Raw genomic sequence first — 13,864 nt, forward strand, 5'->3', positions numbered from 1 at the left:
TGGGTACAACGAAATGCAGTTTAGCATCAGTCCGTAGTAATAGTGCAATATAGAAATAAAAAATACAGAATAAGCAAACAATGTGGACGGAGAGACTGGAGAAATCTATCGGCGGGACTCCGAGTTCAGCAATGTGATAGTGTTGTTGTAGAAGCTGTTCCTCATCCTACTAGTACGTGACCTGAGGCTCCTGTACCGCCTCCCTGATGGGAGGAGGGCAAACAGTCCATGGTTAGGGTGGGAGGGGTCTTTGATGATCTTCCCGGCCCGTCTCAGACACCGTTTTCGGTGGAGGGCATCCATGACAGGGAGCCTTCTAATATAATTAATATTTCCATTTTAATAGCGATTGCAAGATGACAAGTTGTTGGAGGCAGTGACCTACAGGTATTAGTTTGATGTTCAGGTTGTGTTTAAAGTTGAAGATATTGTCTATTTTTAACAACTTGAAAATGATATCTATTGTGCACGATAGGGTTTTAAATTCACAAAAATTTGATTCAAGTAGTACATTATTTGCTTTTTTTCATCTGATTTCAATTGCTCAAGTCAGTCAAGTCAAGTTTATTTGTCACATACACATACGAGATGTGCAGTGAAATGAAAGTGGCAATGCTCGCGGAACAACAAAACAACCAAACAAATTATAAACACAACCATAACACACATATTATTTTACATAATAAATAATAGAAGGAAAAACGTTCTGTGGAGTTAGTCCCTGGTGAGAAAGGCGTTTACAGTCCGAATTGCCTCTGGGAAGAAACTCCTTCTCAACCTCTCCGTTCTCACTGCATGGCAACGGAGGCGTTTGCCTGACCGTACTTGGTGGAACAGTCCGTTGCAGGGGTGGAAGAGGTCTCTCATGATTTTGTTTGCTCTGGAGTTGCACCTCCTGTTGTATAGTTCCTGCAGGGGGGTGAGTGAAGTTCCCATAGTGCGTTCGGCCGAACGCACTACTCTCTGCAGAGCCTTCTTGTCCTTGGCAGAGCAATTCCCGAACCAGATGGTAATGTTCCCGGACAAGATCTTTCCACCGCCGCTGCGTTAGCACTGGAGGATCCTCGGAGACACTCTGAATTTCCTCAATTGCCTGAGGTGGTAAAGGCGCTGCCTTGCCTTACTCACGAGTGCTGAGGCGTGTGATGACCATGTCATATCCTCAGAGATGTGGACTCCCAGATATTTAAAACAGTTCACCCTATCCACAGGATCCCCATTTATACTCAATGGGGTGTACGTCCTCGGATGATGTGCCCTCCTAAAGTCCATGATCAGCTCCTTCGTTTTTTTGATGTTCAAGAGGAGGCTGTTCTCCTGGCACCAGAGTGCTAGATCAGCCACCTCCTCCCGGTAGGCCCTCTCATCATTGTCTGAGATCAGGCCCACCACCACAGTGTCATCAGCAAACTTAATTATTGAATTGGAGCTGAACCTAGCCTGAACCTAGCTGGGCATTGTATAAAATTTCATGTTATATTACAGCTGTATAAAATTTTAGTTAGACTACATTTGGAATGTTGTGTGCAATTCTGGTCTCCACATTTACAGGAAGAATGTGATCGTACATAGGAGATTCACCAGGATGGTGTTTGGATTGGAAAGTATTAGCTACAAGGAGCGATTGGATGCAGTTTGTTTTTCCCTGAAGTGATTTTTTTTTTCTCTGGAGCATTTGAGGCTGAGGGGCAACCTGATAATATATGATTATGAGAGGGTGGACAAAAATGCTGGAGAAACTCAGTGGGTGCAGCAGCATCTATGGAGCGAAGGAAATAGACAATATTTCGGGCCAAAACCCTCTTCAGACTGATTATGAGAGGCCCAGATCGGAAAATTAGTGCCTTTTTCCCCAAGGTGGAAATGGCTTGGAGGGTGTTCGAGGGTTTAAGTTTAAGTTGAGAGTGGAAAAGTTTAAGTGGCATGTATGAGACAATTTTTTTTTACACAAAGTGCTAGGAAATAGATATGATATGATAGCAACATTTGATAGGTACGTGAACAAGCAGATAAGATGGAGCGATGTAGACAGAAAGGATTAGTTTAAATTGGCATCATGGTTGACACAGACATTGTGAGCCAAAAGGTACACAAAAATGCTGGAGAAACTCAGCGGGTGCAGCAGCATCTATGGAGCTAAGGAAAAATGACAAAAGGCCTGTTTCTGTACTGTATGGTTTGATGTTCTGCCGTTATTGTTGTAAATGCTCACAGAATTTCTAAGCTGGTACATATTTTTTACTCTTTCGGATCTTTCTAGGCTACTGTGAAAATATCCTCCCAGAATGATTGCATTATCCATGGTACATGCTCCTCTAACTTATTTATGCTCCGATGAGTCAGCACAGACACAGGGAGGCTGAAATGCCTCCCTCTATGTCGTATGGAAATACAGAATGGTAGGCAAACTAACAGATGTTGTTATAATTTGCAAGTGGAATTAAATACAAAAGTAGGGTGGTTATTCTTCAGTTGTATAGGTCATTGATGAGATCATCTAGAGAGTGTCTGGAGAATTGTATATGGTATTGCCTTTCTTATTTAAGGAGGAATGTAAATGCATTTGAAGCAATTCAGTTTACTAGATGAATACCTGGAATGTGCAATTTTTCTTGTAGGGATAGGCTGAACTGCCAAGGCATGTGTCCAGTGGAATCCAGACAAATTGGGGATGATTGAGGTACATAAGATCCTGGGGGTCTAGGTAGGGTGGAGAGAGAATATTTCGCCTTGTGGGAGAATCTCAAACAAAGGATCAATATTTAAAAATAAAGGGTCACCCATTTAAGGCAGAGATGAGGCAATACTTTTTAACAAGAGAGAGTTAGATTTAGCTTTCAAGAGAGAGTTAGATTTAGCTCTTAGGGCTAATGGAATCAAGGCATATGGGGGAAAAAGCTGGAACGGGGTACTGATTTTGGATGATCAGCCATGATCATATTGAATGGCGGTGCTGGCTTGAAGGGCCGAATGGCCTACTCCTGCACCTATTTTCTATGTTTCTCACGGGATTGTGAATTTTTGGTCCTTTTCAAAGGGGGCAGTAACAAGCAGAACCTTGAAATATTTTTAAGGCAGAGGGCGACAGGGTCTTAATAAGAGAGTCAAAAGTTTAAAAAATATGGTTACGGTGGGAGTCCAATCAGATCAGCCATTATTTTATTGAATGGAATAGGAGAGTTGAGGGATCAAATGGCCTATCCCTACTAATTTTATATGTTCACATGCAGTGCAGTAGTGCTTACTAATGTCTTTATCTCAACCTTGTATTTATATCTCGATTAATGCACATCCTTTTGCCTCTTTTATAAATGCCGAATGTTTTTGAACATTTAGCAACCAATCTTAACAATGCTGCAATCATGCCTCCTTGATTAAACTAATTTTCCTTATTTGTCCATTTTGATTGGAATGCTTGTTAGGAATGCTTTCTGCATTAATTTATAGTATTGTGAAATTTAACATTTTATAAATTTACTTAGATATGACTTTGATCACATACAGTATTATATTATCTGTGAAACTAGTGAATGATGTCACTGTTGTGAATTGATGTTGTGTGTGGAGTTTGTTATTGACATGGCCTCAACTGCAGGAGCAGGTCTAATGCAGGTCTTACCCAAGTCCCTAGCCTGCACTGGCCCGAGTTTCTTGAATCAGGTAGAGCAATGATGCCTTCATTTAAGCCATCTTGTAGTTAAATCTCTCAGCTAGGATTCCGTGACTCTGTGATCCGTAACATAATTTGCGCGGCACGGTGATCAGTGGTGGAGTTGCTGCCTCACAGCGCCAGTGACCCAGGTTCGATCCTGACTATGGGTGCTTGTCTGTAAGGAGTTTGTACGTTCTCCCCTTGACCTTCGTGGGTTTTCCCCGGGAGCTCTGGTTTCCTCCCACACTCCAGACGTACAGGTTTATTGGTTAATTGACTTGGTAAAATTGTAAAATCAATTGTCCCTAGTGTGTGTAAAATAGTGTTAGTGTGCGGGGATCGCTGGTCGGCATGGACTCAGTGGGCTGAATGGCCGGTTTCCGTGCTGCATCTCTAAACAAAACTAAACTAAACAAAACTAAACTAGTGCCTGGTCCAGTCAATGGTAGATTTGTCCTTAAATGGCAAGAAATAGTTATTATTGAGGTATTAATGGCTCACCTAATATTTGACATTGATTTGCAAAGTTTTTATTTAATTAGTAACAAATGTTTTGGATGCATTTAACCTCAAGTCAGAAGATTCTATGAACTATTATGCTATGGTAATCCTTTGCTCCTTCATGATCTTGCAACCATTTGGTACAAGTTCATGCACAAAGGAATTTCTCGTTCTCTTTCTCTTTTATAGTCTTGTTGCTTTCACTCAAATTGATACAATCATTGTCTTAATGCGCAAGTTGATAAAATGGGAAGATTAGGGCAGTTGAAAGTTAATACATAGAAATATAAAGTAGTGTTTTTTTTGTGAAACAAATGAAGTGAGCCAACAGGAACAAAGCCGTATAGTTTTTTTTAAATGGATCCAGAAGCAAGGAGACTTGGTACATACAAATCATTCAGTGAATTCTTGAGTTGAAACCAATCTCAAAATTCCAACAAATGAAGGTGTCTAATCTGCAACTTGTTCAAAAGTAATATGTAACCTTAGATTTGTGTGAAGATGTCGAGTAAAAAGCAAGGAAGCTCTGATAAACCATAGTAAATTACTATTTGTTTCCACTTGAAGTATTCCCACCTTCAATAAGATGATTCTTGCTTTGGAGAGGGTCACAAAGATGGCACTATTCACAGTGTAGCATCGGTAAATATTGCCCTTTAGAGTTAACCTGCATTTTTTCCAAATCTCAATAATAAATCTGAACCAACAATAAATGATGCCATGGTCGAGGAGTATCGACAATGTGTTCAGACTGAAGAAGCTGTGGTTCTCCTTTGTATCGAAGGTTAAGGGACGATTCAATATTATGAAGCAAGGATTCAGTAGAGTCGATTAGGAACATTTGTTTCCACTGACAGAAAGGCTAATAACAGAGAACTTTGATGTAAAAATAATTGGCAAAAAATGTGAAAGAAACAAAAACGTTTTTAAATATAGAAAATTATTACAATTTGGAATGTGATCACTGAAATCATGTAGAGTCCATAATAACTCTAAATATGATTTGGATTTATACTTGAAAATATGTGATTTTTTTTTCAAAGCTGCAGGAAAATATCATTTTTAGATTGAAAGTGCCAAGACAGACCTGTTTTGTAAGATTCAGTAATTATTTTTCCAGGTTTTGACATCTGTGGGATTTATTGCATGCACTGAGATCCATCTAACATTCAAAGAGCCTGATGTTTATGAGAAATTGTGTGCACAAAATAAACCAAAATGCTAATTTGTAAAGCTTTAACTATTCAGTTTTTATGTCAACCTAGTAAAATTCATGCTTCACAGCGCCAGACGCGTTTTTGACCGATCTCGGGTGCCGTCTGTATGGAATTGCATGTTTTCCCTGTGAAAACGTGTGTGCCCTCTGGGTGCTCTGGTTTTCTCCCACATACCAATGATGTGCAGGTTTATAGGTTGCTTGGCCTCTATAAATGGCCCCAGGTGTGTAAGGAGTTGATGTAAAAGTGGAGCAACATAGAGGTAGTGTGACATGACAGGCATGGCCTCATGGGCCATAGGACCTTTCAATGCTGTATCTCTCAATCGATCAATTGTGTAAAATAGAAAGTGAGTTGAAGATGTTTTGGATTATATAATACAGATGATCATGCTTGTAATATTTTAATCACTGATTATTGACCTGGCAATTTGTTTTGCACCATTTTGTATGTTGAACTATGCAAAAGCTTTCCATTTTTGTCTGTCTTTTCTTTAGTTCTGTGTGTTGATTGAAATCTAATCATGGCACAAGCTAAAATTCTCCTCTGACCAAATATCAGAATTCGGACTGAATTATTGAATGGAATGTATTTGAAAGTTGTAACAATTTAGGTGTTGAAGCCAAACATGTGTGAATATTCCAAAATATGTCTTCTGTAAGCAAAGTAAATAGTTTGAATTATTCTGTAAGTACATGTGATTATTTCCAGAAGCCCAAATCATGTGGAGCCCAGGATATACATTCAGCATTGTGGCTTTACATCGTTATATATTATAAGACAAGCAATAACTTAATATTTTGGGAGTATCTTGAGCAGAAATTTGCACTTATTATAAATTGCTAAATTCTAAAGAGAAGTTCAGTGCATAACCTTAGAATACAAAAACTATGTTTAACAAATTTATTTTTTCAGATATGGTACAATTACTCCACCTTCTCAACTGGTAGTAAATTTAGAGTTTGATATTTGATGTTAATGCTAACACCATACTCACTGATGATCAGTGGGGATTATTTCAGACATTTATTAAATCTTGGGTCAAATATGGATAAAAGTTGCATTCCAGAGCAGAGTTGAGAGTGGATGTCAGGATATGATTTAAAATAAGGTTTCTTCAAGGCGACCTAGTAAAATTGAAGTTGTTGGGAATCAGCAAAATATCTCATTGCTCCTGTCATATTTTGCAAAAAAAAATGGTTGGTGTTTCTGAAGACCTGCTATTTCGGTCAATATTCCGGCAATATCCTATTCCCTTCCATATTTAATTTGTACATTGATTTTACCTTTGATGTGGGGATATTTTCTGATGATTGCACAGCATTCAGTTTTGTTTGTAATATTTTGGATGACAAAGCAGTTTGTAGCAATGCAGCACTGAGACTTGCTCTGTTAATTAATAAATAAAATTCTCAGCGCTCAAGTGCTTAGTAATTAGTATCTCCAAATAGAGTGACTTTAATGATCTGCACCTAATATTCAATGATATTAATGATCATATGCTTATTTATTAGGATTTTGGATGTCACCTTTGAGCATAAACGGAATAGGACCAGTCATCTAATTAGTGGTTCTACAGCACCATGGTTGAGGCTAGGTATTCTGCATATGCAGCTCATTTACTAAGTGTGCTGCCCTTTCCACTTTGACAATATGCAGGCCATGAATGCAATATTTGTCACAAACCTGAATTGTACAACGCTTAACAACACTAAAGTAGTTCAACTCCATTCAGAACAAATGCCCTCTATCTGATTATCGTTCCAAACACTAATTCCTCTTTGTGGTTGCAATTTGTTCCATGTATAAAATGCTCTTTAGTAAGTACACAACTGCTTCTTCAACAGCATCTCCCAAACCCTACATCATAAGGACTGTCAAAGGCAGCTTCCTTTCCAATTCGTTCACCATCCTAGCTTGGAAATATTTCTGTTTTTCATATTCCTGTGGTCTATATCTTGGAACTCTCTAACCAATAACTGGACTTCCTCGTGACATCCCCGTGGCAGGAGATTTCCAGGACGACAGCTTGTCTCTCGAGCAGCACATTGTGCGTGCATTATCAGTATTCATCTTAAAGCAGCCCCTTTAAAGATGGCATCCTACATTGCCCTCTGAGTAGCTGCACCTGATTATCACCTGGTACAGGTTTTGCAACTTCACAATCCTCAATATCCAGAGTGCCAGTTGTGGCTGAAAGTCCTCGATCAAGTGACGTGCCATTTCAAATCACCCTTGCCATTTCACTATCAATACCCACTATCTGACCAGTGAGAGTTCTTGGTGTTCTGTTGGAGGCAATAAGGTGATGGAAAAGTAAAGCATGTATGCTTACCCCATCTGCAGATTGTATAACAGAATAGATCATGGGAAGAGGGAGATGGTGTGATTTGAGAAGAAGAATTGACATGAGCATACTGTGGTGTGAATGATCAATGGTTTAAAGTTTAATAGGAAAACTACTAGGGGGGGGGGGGGGATAAGAAGCACAGTTGATGGAAATTTGTGGAAAATAAAATAAAACTAATGTAGGATTAGTGTAAAAATGGGTTTGATTGGTGCAGGACCTATTTCCTTGCAACATCTCTCAATTACTGATAAAACTTTTGCACACTTGACAAAGGTAAAGCATTAAAGATTCATTGAGCAAAATTCTACACTAAGGAAAATTGTCCATGAAATGATGACTTTATTGGCTTGAAGAAGCATGAGGTAACGTCATTGAAGCATATACATTTTTAAAATAACTTGACTGAAGCAGGGAACATGTTGATTTTGTTTGGGATTTTGGATCTAAAGGTTAACCATTTAGGATTAACTGAAGGAGAAATGTGTTTATTTAAATGGTTATAAATCTTTTGAATGTTTATGTCACAGCTGTGAATGCTCAATCATTGAGAATGTTCAAGACAGCAATTGATAGATGACTTTAACCTGCTGTGCTTTATATTTATCAAACCTGTGATTTCTTTTATATCTTTAGCTTCTGGCCATTCTAACTTCAGTTGAAATATTAAAATTATGATGTGAAATCGCAGTAAGTTACATGCATAACTATTTATTTTCATGTACCAGGTAATGTTGTTTGGTTTGTAACTTGTGTCCTTTTTCTAGCCAAATGCAGATTGTGCAGACGATGTAACAACTGATTTTGAAGGATCCATAGGAGGGCCAGCAACTAATCAGATTACAGGCGCAAGTGACGTGACGGTCAATGAGAGTTCGGTGGGGTTTGAGCCTCCTGCTCGAAATGTTGGACTTTCACAGACAATTCAAGACAATGAATCTCTTCAGCAAGTTGATGAGATTAATGTTACTGCTAGCAACAGTAAGTTGCCTTTTTACTTGTAAATAGGAAAACACTACGGTGATTTTTACCTCCATAAATTAAGAAAAAATATAATGATGTTAAAATATATTTTTGCTTCCTACAATTTAGATGACTGTCAAATGCTGATACAGAGAGAGATGTGAAAGTCCTGGTGCATGAAACATAGAAAATAGCGCATATGAATTTCAGTGGCAACACCAGTGTTCATTGCATAGCACTAATTGCTATTGAATGATGAGGCAGTTAAAACTCATTGGTGGGTCTGGTCAGTGGATAAGGATAGCAGATTTCCTTCCCTGAATGGTATTAATGAGCCAAGATGAGGAAGAATTTCTTTAGCCAGAGGGTGGTGAATTTTGAATTCATTGCCACAACTGCTGTGGAGGCCAAGTCTATGGGTATTTTTAAAATGGCGATTAATAGATTTTTGATTAGTAAGGATGTCAAGGTTACGGGGATAATTGAAGAGAATGGGATTGAGAGGGAAAAATAGATCAGTCATAATAGAATGGCGGAGTAGAGTCAATGGGCTGAATGGCTAAATTCTGCTCATGTGTCTTATGATCTTACGTTCAACATAGATTTGTTATATTAGCTTTGTGCTTACAATTACTGATATTAGCTGATTGCATCCTGGGTTCATGTTAAATTATTTTCATGGGCATAATTAAACTGCTTTGTGTATGAAATAAGTGTTGCCATCATTCACCTTGCCGTCATTGTGGATCATTTACAATATTTAAAGGCAGCTTTCACTTAAAGGAAGTCGATTAGAATTTGTCCAGTTGTGGAGTAGTTCCAAGCACAACTGTGGCTCTTGATAGTTAAGGCTAGTTACAGATAGGACTGATCCACCAGATAGTAGGAGAACATCTTGTGAAGCTGCATAAGAGCAAAGGGACCCATGGGAGCATGGCTCCAATGCACTGACTGAAGCAAGTATTCTAAAAGAGACTTAACAGTACTTAACTCATACCACCTCTACCCAACCATGCACTTCCTCAGGTCCTACCCTTCTTAACACTAATTATCAGTGTACATAAAGTAAGTAGCTGGGCAGAGGGATGAGACAGTCAAGCCATCCAAAAGGAGAGCCAATAACTTGGTTCTCCACAATACCTCCAGGGCAGGATGCTTTCAAAAACTAATGCCATCATGTCACTGAGCACTGGGCTGATTGCCAGCAGACTTGCATTCTATGACGTAAGGTATGGAACATCCCAAGAGCTCAGTGTGCATCATTCAGCACATTAACCAAGGAGCAATCATCCATTGGCTGGACTATTTTGTGAACAGTTTAATAAATGAACCCTCGGTTGGTCGGCTATCTATTTCACTATGCACTGTATATTTGGTCTGGAGATAGCTTCAGCGTACCAAACCCCATGCAAGGTGAAAGTAGTGCAGGTAAAGCCCTTTGCTCTCACCCTAAACTGAGAAATTGCAGTGTCCCAGGAGAACACTTGAGATATGCCCTTGGGATTGTGGTCCTTGCTAGCTTCCGATCTTGAATGGTTGTTCAAGGTTATACATTTGATCGTATAATGATCTTTTAAAAATAAAGACTTTTTAATAAAGCTTTCATTTAAAATAGTGTTTTTATTATGGGCTGGCTATGAGAGAAAGAATTTAAAAAAGTAGGATTGTTCACATCTGTGCCATTCAGTGATTTTCTATCTTCTAATCAATAGCTTGGTATCAGATGTTTTGTTGGGTACAAGATCATTGGGAATCACGTTAACACTGGCACCAGAGTCAATCAGAAACTTGATGGCTTCTGGGCCGAATTGCATCTCAGCGAATAGGCCTGAAGAAGAATTGTATCCAGCTGCATTGATCTCAATGCAACTCCCAGACTCTGTCGGAAATGGACGTTGTGTCAGATGTCTCTACGACCTTGTGCAGACCCCGTTTCTGCATGCTCTCCTTCCTCTGCTTGCAGCAGCAGGCGAAGTGGTTTTGTGTCCGTATCTGTTGCAGTCCTTCCCATACACTGGGCATTCCTCCTTCCTACGCTTGTGTGTCCTTGGACAGAACTTGCACTTAAATGGTCCCTAATTCTTCTACTGCGAAGGAAAATCAACCACCTTTTCCCTCGGTTGGAATCGTTCCACCTTGTGTATTGTCGGCTCTTCGCCAATGTCCTGCATTCTTGCCACTGTTACCTCCAAGGATCTACATATGTCCACAGTCCTCTGCAGTGTCAGATTCCTCTTCTGAAGGAGTGTCTTCCTAGTTGACCCGTCTGCAATACCAATGATGATGCAATCTCGAATGAGGATTTCTCTCAGGCAATCGCAGAAGTTGCATGTTTTAGCTGCAATGCTTTCCCCTGATATGTGGTCTCGTTTATTGAAAAATGAATCTTTCATAGGTTTCATTCGTCTCCTATGCTGGTAGACATCTTATCGATGACTTTCACATCTGTCTGGTAGACCGTCTTATCAGGGTATTGATATTCGCACACCCTCTGTCCAACAGAATGCAGGTCTGCTTTTTGATACGAATCTACCCGCAAGGGTAGTTGAGGCCAGTTCATTGCTATATTTATCGTTAGATGTGGCCCTTGTGGCTCCAATGGAGAGAAGGCAGGGATACTGCTTGGATGATTGATAATGGCGGTGCAGGCTCGAAGGGCCGAATGGCCTACTCCTGCACCTATTTCTATGTTTCTATGTTTCTCCTTCTTATCCAGTTCTCTTATACTGCATAATTTTCATATATTTGTTTAAACATTTTCCACTCTTCCACCCAGTTCTCTTTAAGCTTTAGATTGGGTGGTGGAGCCACGTCAAAAGATGGACTGGTCTGCGCCATTTTGAATTATCAGCGTATTCCCTCGCTCTTAATAGCTTATCTTTAAGCAGTCTCCCACAGCACGTCCTTTTAAACTTCGATTCCCACAGCACTGATTTACACGCAGTGTCATATATTTGTGTGTTCACTGACCTGCATTAACTCATGCATGCAGCTAGTCCGGTCACTGAGCGTTGAAACACTGATTCCTGAAAGCTTTTCAAAGCATTTGTTACTAATCATCATAGTGTCTATTAGATTCACAAATCTTCACTTTCTCAGCTGCCACCATGTTTTGATATATGTCTGCTTACAAAATAAATAAACTAACACATAATATACAGAGAAAGATGGCTGCACACGCACTCGTATTGGGATCAAAAACAGGAATGATTTATTTCCAAGTCAAAGGTCACTGGCTGATTTTCTGTGCATGTGCGAGAATGAGTACAGTTCATACGCATACGTTACATAGATATTGTCACACATTGTGCAACGTACGATTTACAAATTGTGAGTATATCCCAACAACCAGAGGTAGTCATTGTTTCTACAGAGGTATGCCAATTATGAACGCAGTTGTTCCCTGGTGTTTGAAGCTACAATTCAGTCCCTGATGTCAAAACTATAATGCCTGCAGTTTACAATTATTGTTTTTTATGGAATACTGTGAATATTTTAGTCTTTTTGCAAAGTAGTATTGGAAGTGGATCTTTGTGGTTAATTGTAGCCAAATTTCAAAGAATTATGGAAACAATGAGAGCTTGTGCAATTTACCCTGAAGTGATAATCATGTGATGTTTTATAGGCAAAATGAATGCTTGTGCCTCTCTCTTGTCTGTACGTTTTTATGATCATTAACCATTTAGTTGTTAAATGTTTGCCATTTTCGTTTTAACATAAAAGGACATTCAACCCATCAAATTAATGCTTGCTACTGAATGAATGTGGGTATGGGAGAGTTTGTGCTAGGGATCAGGGAGACCAGGCTGGACTACTTTTCTGTGGGGACTTGGGAGATTCTATAATGCTGAAAGCCAAAAGTTGTTAGGATTATCCCTACAAGAATATGAGCACAGTCTCTGAATGCACAGTATGTACTTTGCGGATATCTGCAATACAGATAAATCCCTCTGCCTGTTGCTGTAAACCAAAGAAAAAGGAGTTGAAGTCACCTTGAGTATGGAATGTGAGTGACCTTCCTACTGCAGTAACAAAGAGTAAGTCTGAGATCTGGCTGAGATCAGCAACAGTAGTTTGAGGTGATCCTATGACACTGACCTCCATAGACAAATCATAGATCTGGTTGTATTTACGGTTGGAGGAGGTCGCAATATCATCACAGACAATGAATGAAGAAACAGAATAATAGGTGCAGGAGAGGCCATTCGGCCCTTCGAGCCAACCCTTCATTCAATATGATCATGGCCGATCATCTAAAATCAATACCCCCTTCCTGCTTTTTCCCCATATCCACTGATTCCTTTAGCCCTAAGAGTTAAATCTAACTCTCGCTTGAAAAATCTGGGATGCTTTATCTCCTGCTTCTCAGAGCCTGGGGATTCCCATGTGGCATTGGGGAGATTGCAATGGAAACTTTCCCTCTGTCTGTTTGCTATCCTCGACAAAGACTTGTATTAAAACATCATGTGTTATTTGTTTTGGTGTGTGGTGTTGGGCATGTGAGCAGTGTACGACCTCATTTCTTGGGAAGCTAGATGGGGAAAAAATATTGAAATTGATTCATTTATTCTTCCAGTGAATTTGAAGGATTTTGCAGAAATGGATTGGTGGTATCTTTACAGTGCCTTAGTTTGCCACATGCCTATATGATGGACATCCATTTATCATATTTGTCTCTACTATTTTGCAGATGAAACCAACTCATTCTGTAATTAAGATGAATGGTTGAGATAAGAATGGAAATGAACCCTTTCACACACTGGGTCCATATCAACCATAAAACACCCAGATTGTTATCCAATACTAATCTAATTTTATTCTCCCCACATTTCCCTCAACTCCCCACAGATTATATCACTCATGTATGCACTTAGGGTAATTTACCTCTTCAACCTACTTGCCTTTGTGGTGTGGGAGGGAACAGGAATATTGTGGAGAAACCCAACCAGTCGTAGAGACAATATGAAAACTCCAGAGCCAGTACTGGATGTCAGGATTGAAGCTGGTTGCTGGAGCTGTGAGGTAGCAGCTCCACTAGCTTCACAACGTTGACTTGGTGATGGTTTGGAATCGTATTTGATAAGATCATGTACACCATGTAACTTTTATCTCTTGAATGGATTTGTATTTCCATATAGGAGTTACGGTTTATTAATTTGATTCCTAGGAATGCTGGGGCCAGTC

The 13,864-nt window shown here is 39.5% G+C and overlaps 1 protein-coding gene across 1 annotated transcript in view; it reads left to right on the forward strand.

The window, feature by feature from the left end:
- rnf150a (ring finger protein 150a) overlaps nt 1–13,864 on the forward strand; it is a 68,543-nt gene that overhangs the window by 45,060 nt on the left and 9,619 nt on the right. The window contains exon 6 of the mRNA XM_055647829.1: nt 8,485–8,698. Within this exon, the coding sequence (XP_055503804.1) occupies nt 8,485–8,698 (214 nt within the window). The remainder of the gene's footprint in view (nt 1–8,484; nt 8,699–13,864) is intronic.

The sequence above is a fragment of the Leucoraja erinacea genome, chromosome 1 (assembly GCF_028641065.1).
Source record: "Leucoraja erinacea ecotype New England chromosome 1, Leri_hhj_1, whole genome shotgun sequence".
Classification (NCBI taxonomy): Eukaryota; Metazoa; Chordata; class Chondrichthyes; order Rajiformes; family Rajidae; genus Leucoraja; species Leucoraja erinaceus.